A 21,185-nucleotide genomic window follows, 5' to 3' on the forward strand; every position below is an offset into this window, starting at 1 on the left:
CCGACCCCCCCGGCTGTGCCCTCCTGGCAGGGAATTCCAGAGAGGGAAAAGATCCCTGGGGATCCTCCTTGGCTCCAGCCTGAGCCCCTGCCCAGCTCCCTCAGGGATTCTGCAGCCCCTTCCCAGCTCCCTCAGGGATTCTGCAGCCCCTTCCCAGCCCCATTTCCCCTCCAGTCCCTCTCTCCCATCCCACCCCAGCCCTTTCTGGGGGCTCATCCTAAGGGAAGAACCCAAGCCTGGCCTTGTTGTTTTGCCAGTCTGACACTTTGCAGCCAGGTTTGTCCCAGCTGGGCACTCCCAGTTTACAGGTGACATAAACCAGTTGTAGTTCAGGCCTTGCTTGGTGCCTGCTGTTGGTTCTTGGGGTGATTTGAAGGTGAGGTTGAAGAGGAAAGTGCTGGTTTAGCTGCTGGTGTGTTACACAATCCAGGCTGCACCGAGGCTGCTGTGAGCTCAGTGATGATAAAAGTGGTTGGCAGGAGAAGGGGGAGAGGCCTGGCGTGGGTAAAACGCTGGGACATTCCAGGACAGTCATCAAAAACGTCAGGAGGAATTGGGAATTCATGGAGGGGAAAGCTGTGCTCGGGCTGGAGAGAGCCTGGAGGGCTGGGGGCTGCCTCTGCCTCCCTTCCCTGTGCTCCAGGCTGGTTTTGTGGGGGTTTGTGGGGTTTGGGGAGCAGGGGCAGCAGCCCTGCCCACTACTGGCTGATCCTTCCTGGGGAATGGAGACAGAGCCTGCCTGTCACAGGCATCTTTTATGGAAAATCCCTTCCTTAGGATTTTTCCTCCTGAGCAGCTGAGAGGCCTCAGGAACAAAATGTACCCAATGGTTATCTGCTGCTGTGGGATGCAACAGGTGCATCTGGGATTGGGCTCATGGGGTTGTTGCTAATTAATGGCCAATCACAGCCCAGCTGGCTCAGACTCGCTGAGCCACAAGCCTTTGTGATCATTCCTTTCTATTCTTAGCCAGCCTTCTGATGAAATCCTTTCTTCTATTCTTTTAGTATAGTTTTAATATAATATATATCATAAAATAACCAATCAGCCTTCTGAAACGTGGAGTCAGATCCTGGTCTCTGCCTTCATCCTGGGACCCCTGTGAACACCAGCACAACTGCCCCTTTTTATTGAGCTCTGAGTGCCCTTGGAGGCAGCCAGGGGAGATCATCATGTGCTGTGCCCTGAGTGCATCTGGGAGCCCAAACCAAGCCCATTAGTGACCTTAGTGACAGGGCTCCAAAGGTTTGGAGCTGTCTGTGCCATTCCAGCACCGGGAGAGGCTCTGGCAATGCTGGGAACAGCTCCCTCCTCTAATTGCAATATTTATTACAGGCTCCTTGTCCTTGCTTTCCAGCCTTAGTGACTCTCTGCAGCTCCTGAGCAAATCCCAGAGCTCCCAGCAGGGCAGGCTCAGCCCCTGTGCTGGGGATGAACCCCAAATCTGGATTTCACACCCAGTCTGGGATGGGGCTCCAGGAGCAGGGCACTGGATCAGGTGTCCAGGTGCCTCTGGAGTCAGGGACCTGCAGGAAAGGGGGGGTTCTGCCCCTCTGCCCCTGTGCTCAGGTGAGAGCGCACCTGCAGAGCTGCCCCAGCCCTGGGCTCCCACAGCAGAGGGACCTGGAGCTGCTGCAGGGCTGGAGCCCCTCTGCTCTGGGGCCAGGCTGGGAGAGCTGGGAATGCTCCCCTGGAGAAGGGAAGGCTCCAGGCAGAGCTCAGAGCCCCTGCCAGGGCCTGAAGGGGCTCCAGGAGAGCTGGAGAGGGATTGGGGACAAGGGATGGAGGGACAGGAGCCAGGGAATGGCTCCAAGTGCCAGAGGGCAGGGATGGATGGGACATTGGGAATTGGGAATTCCTGGCTGGGAGTGAGGAGAGGCCCTGGCACAGGTGCCCAGGGAAGCTGTGGCTGCCCCTGCATTCAGCACTGACAGGATTAAAAAAAAAAAAAAAAACAACAAGGAAACAAACAATTGTGCCCCCAGACAGGCAAATGCTCCATGGAGTCAATTTTATGCAGAGATTTATTGGCTGTGGTCAGCCCTCACCTGTGTGAGTCCAGCCTAGGCTGGAATCACCCTGTGCTTACCCAGCCCCTGGATCTGCTCTGTGCCTCTGCCCTGCCCCTCCTGCTGGAATTCCTGCTGTTGTTATGCATTTATTCCATTTATTGCCTGCAAGGATTCGTTCTGCTCAGGCTTTGTCAGAAGGGATAATGATTCAAGGAGCCACTGTGTGACAAGGACAAGAGGGAATGGCTTTTAACTGCAGCACTGGGGGGGGGGAATTAGCTGGGATATTGGGAAGGAATTCCTGGCTGGGAGGGTGGGGAGGCCCTGACACACATTCCCAGAGCAGCTGGGGCTGCCCCTGGAAGTGTCCAAGGCCAGGCTGGAGCACCCTGGGACAATGGGAGGTGTCCGGAGGTGGATGGGATGGGATTTAGGGCTCCTTCCCAACCCATACCATGTTCTGGGATGGGTGGCAGTGATGACTTCGGGCTGCTGAGAGGTCCCACAGCTGCTCTGGGGTGAGTCAGGCAGCCCAATCCCCTCAGGAATCACCTCCTGCTGCTGCACTGGGGAAAGCTGAGCCCGAGGTGCAGAGATGAATGGAGCAGCAATGTTCCTGCTGAGGTTTCCTCTGCTCGTTAAGATATTGATCTGTGGCTGCAGGCCCTCCCCCGGGCCACAGCTCCGGGATAAATAACCCGGGACAGGCGGCACTGATTGTGATGTAGGAGCTGGGCCGGCTCTGTGGCCCAGGGAGAGGTCTCTCCATCCTCCTGCTCTCTGTGCCCCGGGTTTGGCTCCCCAGGAGCTGGAGTTGGGCATGTGTGGGGCTGGCCGTGGCTTCTGGATGTTTTTTGGATCGCTGTAAGTAAGAATAAGAATGTTTAGATTGTTAGAAATAGAAATGTTTAAATTGAAAATATGTTGTGAGTGCAAGGGTAACAAAGATCAGGGAATCAGGATCATGGGTTGGGTTGGAAGGACCTTAAAGCCCCTCCAGTGCCACCCCTGCCATGGCAGGGACACCTCCCACTGTCCCAGGTGCTCCAGCCCCAGGGTCCAGCCTGGCCTTGGGCACTGCCAGGGATCCAGGGGCAGCCACAGCTGCTCTGGGAATCCCAGCCCAGGATCCCTTTTCCATCCCTTTTCCCTTTCTATCCCACAGCATTACTCTGCCCATCTTTTTCCCCGTGGTGCTGAGCACATTCCCCGTATCCCTCTGGAGCCTTTGCTGCTCCTCCTCGTGCTGCAGACACTTTAAATTCCCGGGGCAGGGAGCTGGGGGTGGGATTTCCCCCAGTGGAACATTGCTGACTCCGTGTTCAGAGCTCTGTGTGATGGACGAGCTGGCATTTATATTGAATATTGCCCACGATTTCCCTGCCTGTGCCTGCTGCTCAGCAGCCAGACCCGAGCAGGGCTGGGAAAATAGGAAAAAATCGTGGAAAACTCGGAAAAATTCATGGAAAACTCGGAAAAAATTCAGGGAGTGCTTTGTATCAAGGACTTCAGCCAGAAAAAAAAAAAAAAAAAAAAAAAGGGATTTTGCCTTTTTTTTTTTTTTAACTGGAAGAGGTTAAGAATTTAAAAGCTGCACGAAAAACATGCCTGGAGTTGTGGCCTGGTCCATGATGGCTGTGAAAGCATCCCAGATTTGCACTGTAGGTGGGATATTGGGAAGGAATTCCTGGCTCTGAGGATGCTGGAGCCCTGGAATAGAATTCCCAGGGAAGCTGTGGCTGCCCCTGGATCCCTGGAATTGTCCAAAGCTGGGCCGGAGCAGCCTGGGAGGATGGGAGGTGTCCCTGCCATGGCGGGGGTGGCCTGGGATGGGATTTGGGGTCCCTCCCCACGCTGGGGTTGATGTCCGTGTGTCTGTACTGCCCCGGTGGGAAGGTGTCTGCAGGAGCAGCGCTTGGGGAATGCATTCCCTGGCTGCTGGGGCGCTGAGGCAGCAGCTGAGCTCACCTGGTAATTAATTCATCAGCAGAACTGCCTGGAATTAGAGCCGTGCTCTGAGAGAGGCTCCTAATTGGGAGTTAATGGCTCATTAGTGCTGAGCAGATCAGCCTGAGCACCCCGACAACACAAACAAAGCAATTAATGATGTTCAGGGAGTGGGCTCCACCCTGGCAGCGCCGCTGCTGGCCCCGGGAGCACCGAGGTGGGGCTGGGCTCTGGGGGTGCTGCTGCCGAGGGAATTCCCTTTGCAATGCCCTTTGGAACGCCCTTTGGGGCTGTGGGAGAGCTGGGATGGTGCCGTGGGGTGGCTCTGGCTTCCTGCTTTGGGGCTTGTTCAGCCCAAACTGGCACCTGGGAGTGATGAGGTAGGGAAAAGATGGGGAAATGAGCAGCCGGGGCTCCTACTCGGAAAGCTTTAAGAATGGAAATCACAGAATTTCAGGCTGGGTTGGGTGGGAAGGGATCTTAGAGCCCATCCCAGCCCACCCCTGACCCTTCCCACTATCCCAGGGTGCTCCAAGTGCTGTCCAGCCTGGCCTTGGACACTTGCAGAGAGGAAAAGGGGCTCCAGGAGAGCTGGAGAGGGACCTGGGACAAGAAGGGACAGGAGCCAGGGAATGGCTCCCAGTGCCAGAGGGCAGGGATGGGTGGGACACTGGGAATTGGGAATTCCTGGCTGGGAGGTGGGGATGCCCTGGCACAGGTGATTCCATGGGTGGCCCTGGATCCCTGGCAGTGTCCAGGGCCAGGCTGGAGCAGCCTGGGACAGTGGGAGGTGGCCCTGCCACGGCAGGGCTGGAATGGGATGGGGTTTAAGGTCCCTTCCCACCCAAACCAGGCTGGGACCCTGTGAAGGTGTGGCAGCACCTCTGCAGCCCAGCAGGATTTTTCCTGGAAGCAAAGCAGGGCCCTGACATGTGGGATGGGAAAAGGCAAAGAGCCCTAGCCAGAACTGCCAGTGTCATAAACACCAAACGCTTCTGAAACCTGCAGGAAATAAAAGGAATCGTTTTCCCTAAAATGGCAAAAATGCTCCAGACTTGGAGGCTTTTAAGCCAGCCTGGGGAGAGCTAAATCAGCACGATGGGGATGGCAGGCAAGGCTGGGATGTAAAATTAGAAACCCCTGGCAGGCATGTGGGTATTTGTGCAGCTCGAGCTGGGATGTGGCAGATTGATCCTCCTGGGAATAATGAGCTGCTGGATGGTATCACATCCCCGGGATGGGGGCCCTAATGAATGCAGGGTTTGGGATCAGATTGATCCTCCTGGGAATAAGGAGCTGCTGGATGGTATCACATCCCCGGGATGGGGGCCCTAATGAATGCAGGGTTTGGGATCAGATTGATCCTCCTGGGAATAAGGAGCTGCTGGATGGTATCACATCCCCGGGATGGGGGCCCTAATGAATGCAGGGTTTGGGATCAGATTGATCCTCCTGGGAATAAGGAGCTGCTGGATGGTATCACATCCCCGGGATGGGGGCCCTAATGAATGCAGGGTTTGGGATCAGATTGATCCTCCTGGGAATAAGGAGCTGCTGGATTTTATCTCATCCCCAGGATGGGGGCCCTAATGAATGCAGGGTTTGGGATCAGATTGATCCTCCTGGGAATAAGGAGCTGCTGGATGGTATCACATCCCCGGGATGGGGGCCCTAATGAATGCAGGGTTTGGGATCAGATTGATCCTCCTGGGAATAAGGAGCTGCTGGATGGTATCACATCCCTGGGATGGGGGCCCTCATTAACCCCCTGACTGCAGGCTGGGGTCGGGATCGCTTCCCTCTCTCCCTCCCTCCTGCAGGAAACGATCTCCCTGTGCCACCCTGGGATCTGAACCACGGGGAGGGAGCAGCACCCAGCCCCTCTGAGCCTCCCCTTCCTCTGCTGCAAGAGGTGCAGGGCCTGTGGGATTCCCAAATCCTTGGATTTGGGATCCTTGGATCCCAGGATCCTTGTCCCAGGTGTTCTGGGATGTGGGCTCTCCTCGGGAGAGGTGTGAGGGTGCTGAGGATGGAGGAGCAGCTGGGAGGTGCTGAGCACCTGGGGGGGCAGGAAAATGTGTCACCAAGGGGGAGAATCCAACATGGAACTGCTGAGGGTGTGGAGGGGCTTTTGGGGAGTTTTTTCCTAGGGGAAAAGGTTTTCCAGGTTTTCCAAGTGGGGGAGGTCCCAGTGAGATCTCTGCTCACTGCAGGGGAAGGGGGAACTGCCCCATCCCTGGGAGTGTTCCAGGCCAGGCTGGAGCAACCTGGCACAGAGGGAGGTGTCCCTGCCCATGGCAGGGGGTGGGATGGGATGGGATTTACTGTCCTTCCCGACCCAAACCACGCTGGGAGTCTGTCATTCCATGGTATTTGCATAGATTTGTATATCTATGGCCCAGCAAGCAGTGTGTGGATTCCTGAAGAGCCTCTCGCAGCCCCCAATCCCAGCTGGCAGGGCTGACAGCGCTGATCCTCCCTTTCCTGGGAGTCTGTGTGCTCCTGCTGTCGGGCAGGGAGTGTTTGCCAGCCCCTCCTGCCAGCTGTGTGCCACAATCCGTGTTTGGTTCACAGATGTGGTGTTCCAGCTGTGCACAGCTCTGAGGCACGGGACAGGAGCTGTTCCAGCCTGGGAGGTGCTGGGGATGGCAACTGGGATGTTCCCAGTGCCAGACAGATGGATGCAGGTGAGGAGCTGGGAAAGATGCTCAGAGCCAGCCTAAGCAGCTGTCTGGGCACAGAGGAGCAGAAGGATCCCCCAGAACAGGAGTTTGGGGTTGGCACGGCTGCTGATCCCTTTGGCAGGCTCTGGGTGGGGTTATCCCCTGCATCCAGCCCTGGGAATGCAGGAGTGCAGCCTCTGCTCTCCAGGGGTTTTGACTATTGGGGGATGTTGGTTTATAAATATTGGGTTTAAATATGAGGGGCTGCTGAGTGAGGTTTGCATGGAATTGTGGAGTATCAGAGCTGGGAGGGAGCCACAGGATCATGGATGCAGCCCCTGGCCCTGCACAGACACCCCAAAATCCCACCCTGGGCATCCCTGGAGTGCTGTCCCAACGCTCCTGGAGCTCCTGGGAATGTGCCCATTCCCTGGGGAGCCTGGGCAGTGCCAGCACCCTCTGGGGGAAGAGCCTTGCCCTGATCTCCATGCCAGCCCCCTCTGGCACAGCCCCAGCTGTTTTCCCTCTCCCATGATGGATTTGGGGGGGTCTCCCCTTGAATTCCTTGGCCAAGCTGAGGCTGCAGGAGAGGAGCAGGAATCACAGAGCAGCTGTGTTGGAAGCAGTTCTGGGCATGAATTGATGGCCTCAAAATGTTTTAAGAGACTCAACAAATCCATCCCCGTGTTAAACCAGCAGCACTAAATCCTGAGGGGTTATTCCCAAACACAGCTCCATGCTGCCTTCTGTAAATCATGAAATCCCAGACAGGTTTGGGTGGAAAGGGACCCTAAACTCACCCTGCAGGGACACCTTCCCCTGTCCCAGGGTGCTCCAAGCCCCATCCAACCTTGGACACTGCCAGGGGTGGGGATTCCACACCTTCTCTGGGTGATCAGAGGCAGATGATCCCTCTCTGTACCAGCCCTGACGTTGTTACAGATTATTTTCAGCTCAGAAAGTGGCTGCTGACTCTGTGTTCTATTTAAATCAGTCTCCCAGCCATCCTTTTGCCATGGGGTGGCTGCAGGCGGGGATGCTGGCGTGGAGCAGGTCTGCCTCTGGCAGCACTCAGGGATCATCCCCAGATCCTGGAGCCCAGGAATGCTCTGCCTGTGTGGCCCTGTGTCCAGCCCAGTAAATTGTCCCTTTCCACGTGAGGAGAGCTGGATTTTCCATCCAGGAAGGCGTCTCTGGATCCCTCAGGGTGTTTTTGGGGCTGCAGAGGGAAGCTCTATTTTGGTGCTGAGCCCATATGGCCGGGTGGGTGTTTGGAGGAGTGGCTGTGAGAGGGGAGGGGAGGGCTGGGCTCAGCCTCACAATGAAAATGTTCTCGTCTGGAGAGCAGAAATTATTGTAAATATCTTTTTTTTTTCCCCCTTTTCTCACTGGTCCCCAGACTTCCCTCAGCTGTTGCTCTGACCTCCCAGTCTCCTGGGATTTAACAGAACATTCCTTTCTCCCCGTGCCTCTTCCCCACCATTCCCAACATCGAGCTACAAATGAATCCCCTCATTTCCAGCTGCACTTTGGAGCCCTAATTCCATGAAAATCAGAACCAGCTCTTTTTTTTTTTTTTAGGAAAATCCCTGTGAGACCATGGAGCCCAGGCATACCCAGACTGCCCAGGCCACCACTGCCCCATGTCCCCACATCCACAGGGCTTTGGAATTCCTCCAAGATGGGGACTGCCAGGCTGGACAGCCCTTTCCATGAAGGAGTTTTTTCCTGGCACAGATTCCCACAGAAGCTGTGGCTGTCCCTGGATCCCTGGAATTAACCCAGGCCAGGTTGGACAGTCTTGGAGCAGCCTGGGACAGTGGAAGGTGTCCCTGCCCCTGGCAGGGGTGGATTGGGATGATCCTTAATGTCCCTTCCAACCCAAAGCAGTCTGGAATTCTCTGTTCAGCATAAGGAATGTTTCCATAGGGCTGTGCTGTCAGGAAAAAATCTGGGGATATTTGGGGCTGATGGGAGCTCTGGAGAGCATCCACTGCGTTTTTCCAGGGCATGGATGGGCAATTCCAGCTTTTATGCAAACCCCACTTTACCCATGTGCCCAGCTGCCTGGGAATATCCCCAGCCAAGGAGAGGGGATCCATTCCCATCCCATTCCCGCCCCTCTCCCCTGCCCTTGCCGGTGCTCCCCGGCAGGAGCTGCGTGGGGCAGGCAGTGAAATGCTGCCCTTCTGGCGCTGCTGAGTCAGTCCCAGGCGGGTGGGAGGCAGTGATGCAGACCTGGGAGGGTGGCAGATGGCTCTGGGAAAGGAGCCTGCTCCCAGGAGGGAGCTGCAGGGGCTGGCATGGGCCCTGACGCATTCCGGCCGCGGGGAACGGGAGCGGAGCCTGGGCTTGGGATTAAAAAAAAAAAAAATAATCAGGAGGGGCTAAAAATAGCAGGGCAGATTTCTCAGCCAGGATTAATTATTGCGTGGAATGTGTGTTATTGCAGGGAATGTCTGATCCAGATAACTGCTCCTGCCTCTGCTTTTCCAAAAGGATGGACAGCCCTGCACCAGGCCTGGAAGGGCAGCCCTGGGGGCTGCCAAACTTTCATTTTCCTCTCTTGTTTTGGTACCAAATTAAGGAGGTTCCTGACATGCCAGTATCCCCTTGCATCCCTGGATGTGGGAGCAGGAGCAGGACGTGCTTTCCTGTGCTGCTTCCATGGTATTTTGGAAACCTGCTGTGATTTGGGCTAAGGATGGTCCTGGCAAACACCAGGATGAGCTGCTGAGGGTGCCAGGGAAATCTAGGGGTGTGAGGATCAAAAAGTGCTCCTGGAAGAGGCCTAGCTGATAAGGAGAATACCTTTGGTGTCATGGCTCTGTTTAAATGTCAGGAATGCTCCGTGAGGACAGTGGGAATAACGCAGGAGGTATTTATGGAACGGAGATAAACAACGTGGCTGGGCTGAGGAACAGGGCAGGAGCCTGGATTGCTCCCCAGGGTGAGGAGAAATAAAGTGTTTGGGATAAAACCATGTCTGACTGACAGGAGTGTGGTCTGGAGCCACGGGAGCATGGGATCATGGAATGGTTTGGGTTGGAAGGGATTTTGGAGATCAGCTTGGCTCCCTTTTGCACACAGACTTTGTGTGTTAAATCTGTGTGTGTTGGAATTCCCAGGGATTCAGATTCCCAGAGCAGCTGGGGCTGCCCCTGGATCCCTGGAAGTGTCCAAGGCCAGGCTGGACAGGGCTTGGGATAATGGAAGGTGTCCCTGCCCATGGGTTGGAATTAGATGGGCTTTAATCATCTTCCAACCCAGATAATCCTGGGATTCTGTGGTATTTTCATGGATTCATAAAGGGTTTTTGTGGTTGGTACCTTTAGGATGCATTTTGTGTCTTTCATTTCAGGAAATGCTGTATTTTTTTCTCTTTAACCAAAGTGGGTTTTTATGAAAAAATTCCCTCAGCATCCTCACAGGGAGCAATTCCCAATTCCCAATGTCCCACCCATCCCTGCCCTCTGGCACTGGGAGCCATTCCCTGGCTCCTGTCCCTCCATGCCTTGTCCCCAGTCCCTCTCCAGCTCTCCTGGAGCCCCTTCAGGCCCTGCCAGGGGCTCTGAGCTCTGCCTGGAGCCTTCCCTTCTCCAGGGGAACATTCCCAGCTCCCTGGCCACGACTGCCAGAACATTCTGGAGCACTCCAAGCCATCATCACTTTAATCAGGGACCAGCCTTGCGCTGGTGCTGGGGAAATGTGAGTGCCAGAAATAGCTGCTGCTGCTGCTGCTGCTGCTGTTCCCAGGGAGCTGGAGGTGCTGGAGCTGCAGCCCCACGCTGTCTGTGCTGCTCAGGAGCTCTCCCAAAGGGCTGTGCCCTTCCCAGTCTGCCAGCTGAACTGCCATGGAAAAGCAGGGGGACAGGGAGAGCCTGGGAGCTGAAACCCTCCTGGGTTTGGGGGCTGAGCCCCATTGGTGCCCCCATTTTCTGGCTGATTGCAGATCTCAGCCATCTGTTGAGGTGTTGGGAGAGGGTCCCCAGGACGAGGTGAGAGATGAGAATTTGACTTCATGTTCTCAGAAGGCTGGTATTATATTATATTATATTATATTATATTATATTATATTATATTATATTATATTATATTATATTATATTATATTATATTATATTATATTATATTATATTATATTATATTATATTATATTATATTATATTATATTATATTATACTATATTATATTATACTATATTATATTATACTATATTATATTATACTATATTATATTATACTATATTATATTATACTATATTATAATCATAGAAATGTTATACTAAAACTATACTAAACTAAACTAAAACTATACTAAACTAGAGAAAGGATACATCAGAAAGCTGGAAAGGAATGAATAAGAAAAACCTGTGACTGACCAGAGTCCCTACTGGAGTCTGGCATTGGTCATTAATTAAAAACAATTCACATGGAACCAATCAAAGATACACCTGTTGGTGAGCAACCTCCAGATCCCATTCTAAAGCAATCAGATAATTATTGTTCACATTTCTTTTCTGAGGCTTCTCAGGAGAAAAATCCTGGGCAAAGAAGATTTTTCAGAAAATATAATGGTAACAATCCGTCACCATTGCAGATGTGAATATCAGGATATCCTGTTTATCAGTTATGCCATTTATCAGTTTTCCTTAGATAAATGGGATGAACCAGCTGCTGTCCCTGTATTGGGGTGAAGCTGTGGCTGCCCCTGCATCCCTGGAACCATCCCAGGCCAGGCTGGATGGGGCTTGGAGCAGCCTGGGATGGTGTCCCTGCCCATGGCAGGGGTGGGATGAATCCTGATTTCTGATCCTTGATTTCGCCTCTGACCCAGACCATCCCAAGATTCCATCATTTCCCCTGCTCTCCTGGAAGAGGAGAGGTTGCTGTGGGAATCCTTTTCCCTGCAGCAGCAAGTCCTCCCTCAGTCCTACAAGAGCAAAGGCCAAATGCTGTATGTCTCTATATCAAGTCCCAACCAGGCTTTACTCTTCCCTTCATGGGCCTTAAATTACAGTTCTGAATTAGCTCAGTTATCAGAAATTCATCAGGCTTTGCAGTGTGATTAATTTTTCACTGGTATTTTGGAAGTTTTACAGGTAAGCTGCAGGTTTAAGGCAGATCATCGCCCCAAAGTGCACAGGGAGGAGCCCCTGGCTCAGCTCTGGGGGTTTTAACCTGCAGGACAGGAGCTCTTCCTAAGGAAAAAGGTAAAAACCTGACAAAAAGAAGGATGTTTGTGCCTTTTGGCCAGGAATTCCTGCTGGAATTCCTTCCTCTTCCTCCCAATGCTAGGACACAGAGATGCCCTTTTGTGACCCCATGCTGCTGAGTCGCTGTAATTCCCAATTAATTCCCCCTTTCCCCACTGATGAGGATGAACTTTTCCCCATTGGGAAGGACAGCCAGTGTGTCCCTGTGTCCAGCTAACTGCATTCCAACGGCTGAAGGTGACATTTCTGGCATTCTTTTGGAGAGGGAAAGAGCCAGGGAACCTTTGGGTGCCAGAATTGCCTCTGAAGCCTCTCCCAGGGCAGGGGGAAGCTGTTAAAAGCTGATTAATGATCTGTGATTTCCCAGGCAGCGGCCAACCTCGGGGATCAAATGGGATAAATAACAGGGCTGGGATTCTTTTCAAGACAATTTATGATGAGCTCTAGAAAACAGCCAGCTCCATCTGGGCCCTTTAGAAATTTGGAAGTAATTGGAGGATTATTAGAGGGTGGAATTAGTCGAAGCATTTATTTACGGCTTTTTTCTTTTGGCCTCCATCTGCCCCCTCATTAATCTGGGAATGCAGCAATGAGCTGGGCTGACAGCGAGTCACAGAATCGTGGAATGGCTTGGATTGGAAGGGAAATTAAGGATCATCCTTAACTGGATGGTTGGGACACCTTCCACCATCCTGGGTTGTCCAAGTGGCCTTGGACACTTTTAGGGATGGGGCAGCCACAGCTCCTCTGGGTTCCCCACATGCACAAAAAGCATTCCCTGGTTTTGAAGCGATGGAGAAGGGGTTTATTGGATATTTTGGGGTATTTCTACTGGAATTGTTGTACCTGCTCAGGTGGGATTTGTATGCAGGCAGAGCTTCGCTGGTTCCCAGAGCCCTCGGTGAGGGAGGCTGAGCTGGGAGCAGGGAACAAAACGCTCCAAAGCCTTTTCCTTTGACAAACACTGCTTAATTCCATAATAAATAATTCTACTGCAGGCAGCTCCCAAGCTGGAGCTGGAAATTTATCCTGCAAATGGATATTAATCCTGGGGAGAACTTGGGAAGATGGGAGCAGGCCCGTGGTCGGGGTGGAGGCCTCAGAGCAGCGCAGGCCGCGGCCCTGCTGAGGGGGAACTCCTGAGGGGAAAAACTCAAAAAATGAAAACCCTTCCATGCCCACAGCAGGAATGGAACACTGGGAGCCAGGAGGGAGAGATATCCATGAGGAAAATTAATGGAAAATAATCCTGGGGTGGTTATCAAAAGGGTTGGCAGAGGTGGGGAGCACGCAACTGATCCTGCTCTCTCTGTGGGAAAACATGGAAATGTTCATGGATTTGGGCTTGGATGGAGCCCCTCTGCTCCCTGAGCCAGGCTGGGAGAGCTGGGAATGTTCCCCTGGAGAAGGGAAGGCTCCAGGCAGAGCTCAGAGCCCCTGGCAGGGCCTGAAGGGGCTCCAGGAGAGCTGGAGAGGGACTGGGGACAAGGGATGGAGGGACAGGAGCCAGGGAATGGCTCCCAGTGCCAGAGGGCAGGGATGGATGGGACATTGGGAATTGGGAATTCCTGGCTGGGCTGGGATTGCCAGAGCAGCTGGGGCTGCTCCTGGATCCCTGGCAGTGCCCAAGGCCAGGTTGGACACTGGGGCTTGGAGCAGTCTGGGACAGTGGAAGGTGTCCCTGCCCATGCCAGGGATGGGATGGGATGGTTTCGTTTTTAAGATCCCTTCCCACCCAAACCATTGTGGGGTTCTGTTGTTGCTGGAATACAAGTGTGGAACAGCAGAACAACAGTGAGAGCTCAGAGCTGGGGCTGAGGCGTTGCTGAGAGAACAGAACACAAAGGAAAAGCTGGGAAATGCAGCAGAGCTGGAAGAAAAGCTGGGAATTGATTTCCCGTCCTGGCCTTGGTAGCAAGTCTCAGCACTGTCTGCTGGCTGGCACGTATTCTCAAGAACGTTGGGAATATTGGCTGCTGCTCTTCACCCTGAGAGGCTCTTAAATAATTTGTGCCCTTGGGTTTGTTGGGAAGGAGATAAATGGATCTGAAAGACAAATTATATTCCTGCAGATATTTGCCCCTCCAGTGAGCTGGTGTGGGAATGAGACAGAATTTGTGGCTGATTTTCCTGAGATTCTGCTGATGAATTTTTCCATGGTAATAGTGGGTACAGAATTCCTCCTTGGAAAGCCTGCTGGGAGAGGCAGGACCATGGGGCAGGAGGTGGAAATAGCCCTTGGGACATTGCCATGGGATTGCCTGGGATGGGAATGGGGATGCACATGGAACAAGGGATGGGAATGCTGGTGCAGATGAGAAATGGGGATTGGGATTTGAATGGGAATTTGGGTGGGGATGGGAATGGGAACGCAGGTGGATCTGGGTCTGGAGATGTGGGTGCAGAAGGGGATGGGAATGTGGATGTGGATGCAGACACAGAAGAGGATGGGGATGGGAATGCAGATGCTGACAGGGGTGTGGATGCAGACTGGGATGGTAATTTGGATGGGAATGTGAGTGTGGGATGGATCTGTGTCTGGAGATGTGGATCCAGTAGGGGATGAGGATGTGGATGGGATGGGAATGCTGACAGGGATGGGAATGCAGATGTGGATATGAAAATAGGTGTGAATGGGAATTGGGATGGGGATGGGATTGCAGATAGGTCTGGAGATGCAGATGCAGAAAGGGATGTGGATTCAGATGTGGATGTGGATTCAGATGTGGATGGGGATACAGATGTGGAATCCCACGTTCAATCCCTAAGGAAGACCTAGTCAGAGTCAGGGCTGAGGCTCAGGAGGGGAAGCTCTGGGATCTGCTGATGAAGCTGCTGCTGAGCAGCTGCAGAGCGAGGGGCACAGCTGGAAGAGGAACTCACTCAAATTGCCATTTCTCTCAGAATTGCAGGTTTTTCCTAAGCCCTTTAGGAATGGGTTTGCTTCCACTCCGCTTCATAAACAGGAGCACCTGGGCTCTGGGTGAAAATTCACTGGGAAGTACAAAATATGTCCTGGGTGAGGCTGTGGGATGGCTCTGGCTGTGCTCCTGCAGATGGGCGGCCTCCCTGGCAGTGGGAGCAGCATCCAGTGCTAAAACCCCTGGATTCATATTTTCCTCCCAAGAGATAAAGTGGGAAACAGAGTTTTGTCTTGTGATCAGCAGCAAGACCAGCACTGATTCCATCAGCAGTAGCATGAGGTGGGATAAACTGGAATTTTCCTGGCCGTGTGTCACATTCCATCCCACTCCCCCCGCTGCAGCCCCGCTGTTGTTTTTCCTGTGCCTTCCCAAGTTTCTTTCCTTTTCTCCTGGCTCCTGGTGAGCCAGGCAGGGGATGTGTTTGCAGAGGTGGATGGAGCTTCCTGAAATCCAAATGTCACATTTCCACTTGGCTGTGTGAGGAGCAAATGGCAGCGTAAATCTATTTGCAGATTTCTACAGAGAGTGGTTAATAATAATAATAATAATAATAATAATAATGATACTAATCATGATGAAAAAAAGCAGGATTTCTTCTGGAAGCCTCCAGCAATCCATGAGCATCATCTCCCTCTGATTTCCAGGGGTCACTAGGGTGGCCAGGTCTGGTGCTTGGGGGGACTTTTCTCCGTGGTGGGAGGAAGAGGAAGGGCAGTGTTGTGCCTATTAGTCATGGATTTTATTCCCTGTTAATCTTTTGGAGCTGGATCCCAGCCTGGCAGCAATGGATGTGGGAGCAGGTTGCTGGTGAGGCCTTTGAGGAGGAATAAATGTATTTCGTGGGACTTGCTGATGGGTTGGAGTGTGCTGATGAGGGGCTGGTTTTGTGTGCGTTCATGGATATGAGGGAAATGTGGAATGACTTAGGAAGACTTTAGGATCTGACAAGTCCCATTTGCCCTTGCAGCTCCTGCTGCTTCAGTCCCAGGGTTCTCAGGTCGCCCTGATGCCCCTTTGGCAGCAGCACCTTCAGAAAGGGTCTGTAAATGTAGGTGGGAATTCTTCAGTTCTGCCCCATCCACTGCTGTTGGATCCTTTCCCCTTGGGAATGACGATTTAACAGCTGTAGGATCCTAAAATCATGGAATCCTTAGAGTTAGAAAAGACCTTTAAAGCCATCAACTCCAACCATCATGCCACTGGCCCACCTGCCCAGGTGCCACATCCACAGGGCTTTGAAGTCCCTCCAGGGATGGGGACTCCACTGTTGCCTTGGACAATCCTTTCCATGAAGGAATTTTCCCTAATATCCAACCAAACCTCCCCTGGTGCATCATTTCCTCCAAACAAGGGCAGGCCAATCCCTTTTTTTTTTGTTTTGTTTTTAAATACATTTAAACCTCTAAAATCCATTTCATGGAATTGCTGAAGGATTTCTTTGCATCCCCAGTTTCCTGGGACTGCTGGAAGCTTTTCCTCCCTTCTCCTTGCAGGGATGACGTGCCAAGCCAGGACATCCTACACGGAGGACGAGGTGCTCTGGGGCCACCGCTTCTTCCCGGTGATCTCCTTGGAGGAAGGGTTCTTCAAGGTGGATTATTCCCAGTTCCACGCCACCTTCGAGGTGCCCACCCCGCCCTACAGCGTGAAGGAGCAGGAGGAGATGCTCCTCATGTCCTCGCCCCTGATCCCGCCCGCCGTCAGCAACAGCAAGGAGAGGAACAACTCTGTGGAGTGCCTGGATGGGCTCGACGAGGTGGGCACAAAGCTGCCCTCAAAACTGCAGAAAATCACTGGGAGGGACGACTTCCCAAAAAAACTGCTCAGGATGAGCTCCACCACCTCGGAGAAGGCCTACAGCATGGGCGACCTGCCCATGAAACTCCAGCGCATCAGCTCGGTGCCCGGCAACTCCGAGGAGAAACTGGGCTCTAAGACCACGAAGATGATGTCGGATCCCATGAGCCAGTCGGTGGCAGAGCTGCCCCCCAAGCTGCAGAAGCTCTCGGGGGGCGGCGGCAGGATGGAGGGGAACCTCCCGCCCAAACTGCGCAAAATGAATTCCGACCGCTTCACATAACACGGCTGGGACTGCCAGGAGGGCAGCGGGGGCTGCCGGGGGCTCGGCGCCGCCCAGGGGCCGGGGTGGGCTCGGGGGAGCCGGGGTGGGCTCGGTGCTCCAGGAGCTGGGGGCGTCCCGCGGGCTTCCGAGCGAGGGCCGCGTCCTCGGCGCGTCCGGTCCCAGCGCATGCAATAACCGTGTGCAATCTCTGCATCTAGTCCGTGGCATGACCTCTCCTGTATTTATACTCTGTACCCCGAAAAACACCCAGAGGGGCCTCCCTGCCCCTGCATTCCCCAGGGAATAGGGACAACACGGAGTGGGGAACGTGCAGGGGAAGCTGAACTTGAGTTGAAAGCGTTTGGGGTTTGTTTTTTCCCCTGCCGTGGGTCGTGATTTGCTCACCCAAGTTGTTTGCTGCATGTGGGTTTTTTTTCCTCCACGGAGGTGTTTTAGTTCACCTTTCACATCAAATCTGCTAGCCTTAAATCCACTGCTGGTTTCTAGTTTGCTTTCAGTTTTTTTTGGGGGGGGGCTGATTGTTTCCTGTGTCAAACCCACAAGGAAAAATACTGGGGGGGAAAAATAAAAATCTGTATTTCATCAGGCTTTGTTTAGAAAAGAAACTTGTGTTTTTAAGCCTGGGGCAAAGTGATAAATAAATTACTCGAGTTCACACTTTAGGTACAATTAGTAATGTTTTTATAAAATCTTTGTGATTTATATGTGGAAGAAAATCAGCAGGATGTACTTGATTTCTCTGGTTGCTGAAACAGCCTACCATGAAAAAAGCTGAATGTACCCGTTGTGCCAAGCAGGCTCTTCTCTTGGAAAAACTGCACCCCAAAAGCACAGCCCCAATTCCCCACGTCCCTCTGGGCCTGGATTTCCCTGCCAGGCAGGGCAGGGTGCTCCCAAGCCTTGTTCCTCACTGCTTTTTGTGGTGAAAGTGCTGTTTGACCTTGTTCTGAGCTGCAGGTCACCCCTGCGGCTCCAGAGTGAGCCAAACCTTGGATGAATGTTGAAGTGCTGGGGTTGATCCCTCGGTGCCTGTGTTTGGGTTTCCTCTGTCCACTGGATCAAGGCAGGGTGGGCCCTGTGATGAGGCCTGGAGGTGATGGAGAACCTCCCCAAAATCCAGAGGGTTGAGGTGCCCGTGGAGCCCTGGGCTGTATTTGGGGCCTTTCCAGAGGCTGCTTGGAGGAGGTTTGGGATAGATGGAGGGATGGGTGGGACAGGCACCCCAGCAGGAGCAGGGCTCCAAGTGCCACCCCCTGGGTGAAACCCTTGGGATCACATCCAGGAGCTCCCGGGTGTGGCAGAGGAACGTCCCTGATTGGGCACCTCTGGCTCCCCCTGCAGCCATGCCAGCATTGCTGGATAATTAATGACAGAGCTGATGGGTTTTGAGGAAAAGATTGGGATTTTATAGATGCTGGCATGGAGTGAGGACTTGGAAGCCCAGCACTGCTGGAGCTGGCTCAGCCACCAGTGTCCCTGGAAGTGTCAATGTGTGACTGTCACTGTATTCCTGAGGATGCTGCACAATTCCCAGAGTTCCTTCCCATAGTTATCCTGATCTTACTCTTATTCTTTTCTTATTCTATTCCAATTCTATTGTTTTCCTTAAGCTAGTTTGTTTCTTAACTTATTCCTATTCCTATTCTTATTCCTATACTATTCTTATTCTTCATTCTATTCTATTCTATTCTATTCTATTCTATTCTATTCTATTCTATTCTATTCTATTCTATTCTATTCTATTCATTTTTGTTTTCTATCCCATTTTAATTCTTATTCTTCCTTTTATTCTTCCTCCTATTCTATTCTATTCTATTCTATTCTATTCTATTCTATTCTATTCTATTCTATTCTATTCTATTCTATTCTATTCTATTCTATTCTATTCTATTCATTTTTGTTTTCTATCCCATTTTAATTCTTATTCTTTTATTCTTCATGCTATTCTATTCTATTCTATTCTATTCTATTCTATTCTATTCTATTCTATTCTATTCTATTCTATTCTATTCATTTTTGTTTTCTATTCCATTTAAATTCTTTTTCTTCCTTTTATGCTTCCTTCTATTCTATTCTATTCTATTCTATTCTATTCTATTCTATTCTATTCTATTCTATTCTATTCTATTCTATTCTATTCTATTCATTTTTGTTTTCTATCCCATTTTAATTCTTATTCTTCCTTTTATTATTCATTCTATTCTATTCTATTCTATTCTATTCTATTCTATTCTATTCTATTCTATTCTATTCTATTCTATTCTATTCTATTCTATTCTTTTTGTTTTCTATTCCATTTTAATTCTTTTTCTTCTTTTTATTCTTCCTCCTATTCTATTCTATTCTATTCTATTCTATTCTATTCTATTCTATTCTATTCTATTCTATTCTATTCTATTCTATTCTATTCTATTCTATTCTTTTTGTTTTCTATTCCATTTTAATTCTTTTTCTTCTTTTTATTCTTCCTCCTATTCTATTCTATTCTATTCTATTCTATTCTATTCTATTCTATTCTATTCTATTCTATTCTATTCTATTCTATTCGAATTATTTTTCTTTATTCTATTATTATTCTTAACCCATTACTATTCCATCCTTTATCCTGTTCTTGCTCTATTCTTTATTCCTATTCCATTCTAATTCTGTCCTATTTATTCTATTTTTTATCCAACTTTATTTTATTCTAATCTCTTACTCTATTCTATTTCCTATTCTTATTCTAGATCTATTTTTAATCTTATTCTCTTCTTAATATGTTCTATTTCCTATTCTTATTGAGGTAGCCTTGTTCTAGTCTATATTAATTCTAATTCTATTTTGGTTTTAATTTCTAATTTGAATTCTGTTCTATTTTCTCCTATTCTATTCTATTCTATTCTATTCTATTCTATTCTATTCTATTCTATTCTATTCTATTCTATTCTATTCTATTCATTTTCTCTTTTCCATATCCTATCCCATCCTATCCCATTTTATTCCATTGTATTTCCTGACTCTGGCACAGCAGCCCAGGTGCAATTTGGGGTTCCCCAGGGGTTCCTCCACAAATGGAAAACATCCCAGGGAGAAGAGCTGGAGGTGGGAAAAACCCTCCAAAAACCCCCTGGAAGTGGGGCAAAAACTGGAAAAGGAGCCCTGCTTAATGGAATAAAAACATCAAGTTGGGATCAACTGGAAAATTCTGATTTTTAAATGAAAATGTGCCAAAAAAAGCAAATATTAAGGGAATTATTGCAGTGGTAAAACCCGGTCTGGGTGCTGGGGGAGCCAGGGTTGTTGGATTTTCAATCCATCCCCGATGGATGCAGAATTCCCTAAGTTTGTGGCCTGGATTGAGGTACAAGAACAGACACCTGTCCATATTTATTTGTTTTAGGGATTTCCTCGTGTTCATATTTCATTTTTATGGTGTGCTCACTTTATTTTAATTTATTTATGAACATCTGAACCCAGCCCTTGCTTCTGCTCATTAAAAAGAACTGTAATTAACAATGATTGATTGATTGATTGATTGGTTGGTTGATTGCACAGCCGGTCTGTGTTCTCTCCTGCTGAATTCCCGCTTGGATTCTCCTGGAAATTGTAAATATTTCAATTACAATTAAAGAAATAAAAGAAATAAAAGCGTTTTTGGGCATGCAGTGTCTCCCTGGATAAATGTTCAAGTCTGGTTTGAGTTCTACAGTAAAACCAAGTCTTGGATGAAGGCTGCGAAGCTCAGCTTTATCTCCAGCTTTGTTAAACTGGCCCAAACTGGGGTGGTTTTAAGGCATTTGTCATTTGTCCCCCCCTTTTGTCATTTTAATAAAATTACCAATAATAAACTCCTCAATTTCCTCCTCTCACCTTTGGGGAAGGGCAAAAATCAAAGTTTCTCTGCTCTAAAAAGCAGCAAAAAAATAAAAATTGGGTTGGGTTGAGCTGCATTTTGAGATCTTTGAATTCCTTTGGGAAAGGCCTTTCCCTGTCCACGGAAAAGTGGGAACTTTCCTTAGGATCTCCCACATTCAGCCCCAGGAATCACCCAGAGCTGGCAGATCCCGGCCAGACAATCCTCTGGGCTCTTCAGGGAAATTCAGGGTCAAAGCTGGGGCTTGAGGGGAAATTCCAGCGCTGGGCACCAGCACTCGGGGAGCAAAATAATAATAATAAATGGAATAAACTTTTAAATATAAATAGAAATAGAATACTGTATAAATATAAATATAATTTATTATTGATATAGCATATAATATCTATATATAGTAGTAATAATAATACAATAATAATACAATGACATAAACGTTAGAAAAACCCAATAATAATAATGATAATACATAATCAGGTACATTAGAAAATA

At 50.2% G+C, this 21,185-nt stretch overlaps 1 protein-coding gene across 2 annotated transcripts in view; it reads left to right on the forward strand.

Moving 5' to 3' along the window:
- The window catches only part of KCNJ3 (potassium inwardly rectifying channel subfamily J member 3), a 36,167-nt gene extending 15,684 nt beyond the window's left edge, over window positions 1-20,483 (forward strand). Inside the window, exon 3 of one of the 2 annotated variants that reach the window (XM_066554054.1) lies at window positions 16,211-16,810. In XM_066554054.1, the coding sequence (XP_066410151.1) occupies window positions 16,211-16,695 (485 nt within the window). In that variant the 3' untranslated portion in view covers window positions 16,696-16,810. Of the gene's footprint in view, window positions 1-16,210 lie in introns of both variants that reach the window. The other variant, XM_066554053.1, reaches the window with a different exon arrangement.
- Window positions 20,484-21,185: the final 702 nt, after the last annotated feature.

The sequence above is a fragment of the Molothrus aeneus genome, chromosome 7, assembly GCF_037042795.1.
Source record: "Molothrus aeneus isolate 106 chromosome 7, BPBGC_Maene_1.0, whole genome shotgun sequence".
NCBI lineage: Eukaryota > Metazoa > Chordata > Aves > Passeriformes > Icteridae > Molothrus > Molothrus aeneus.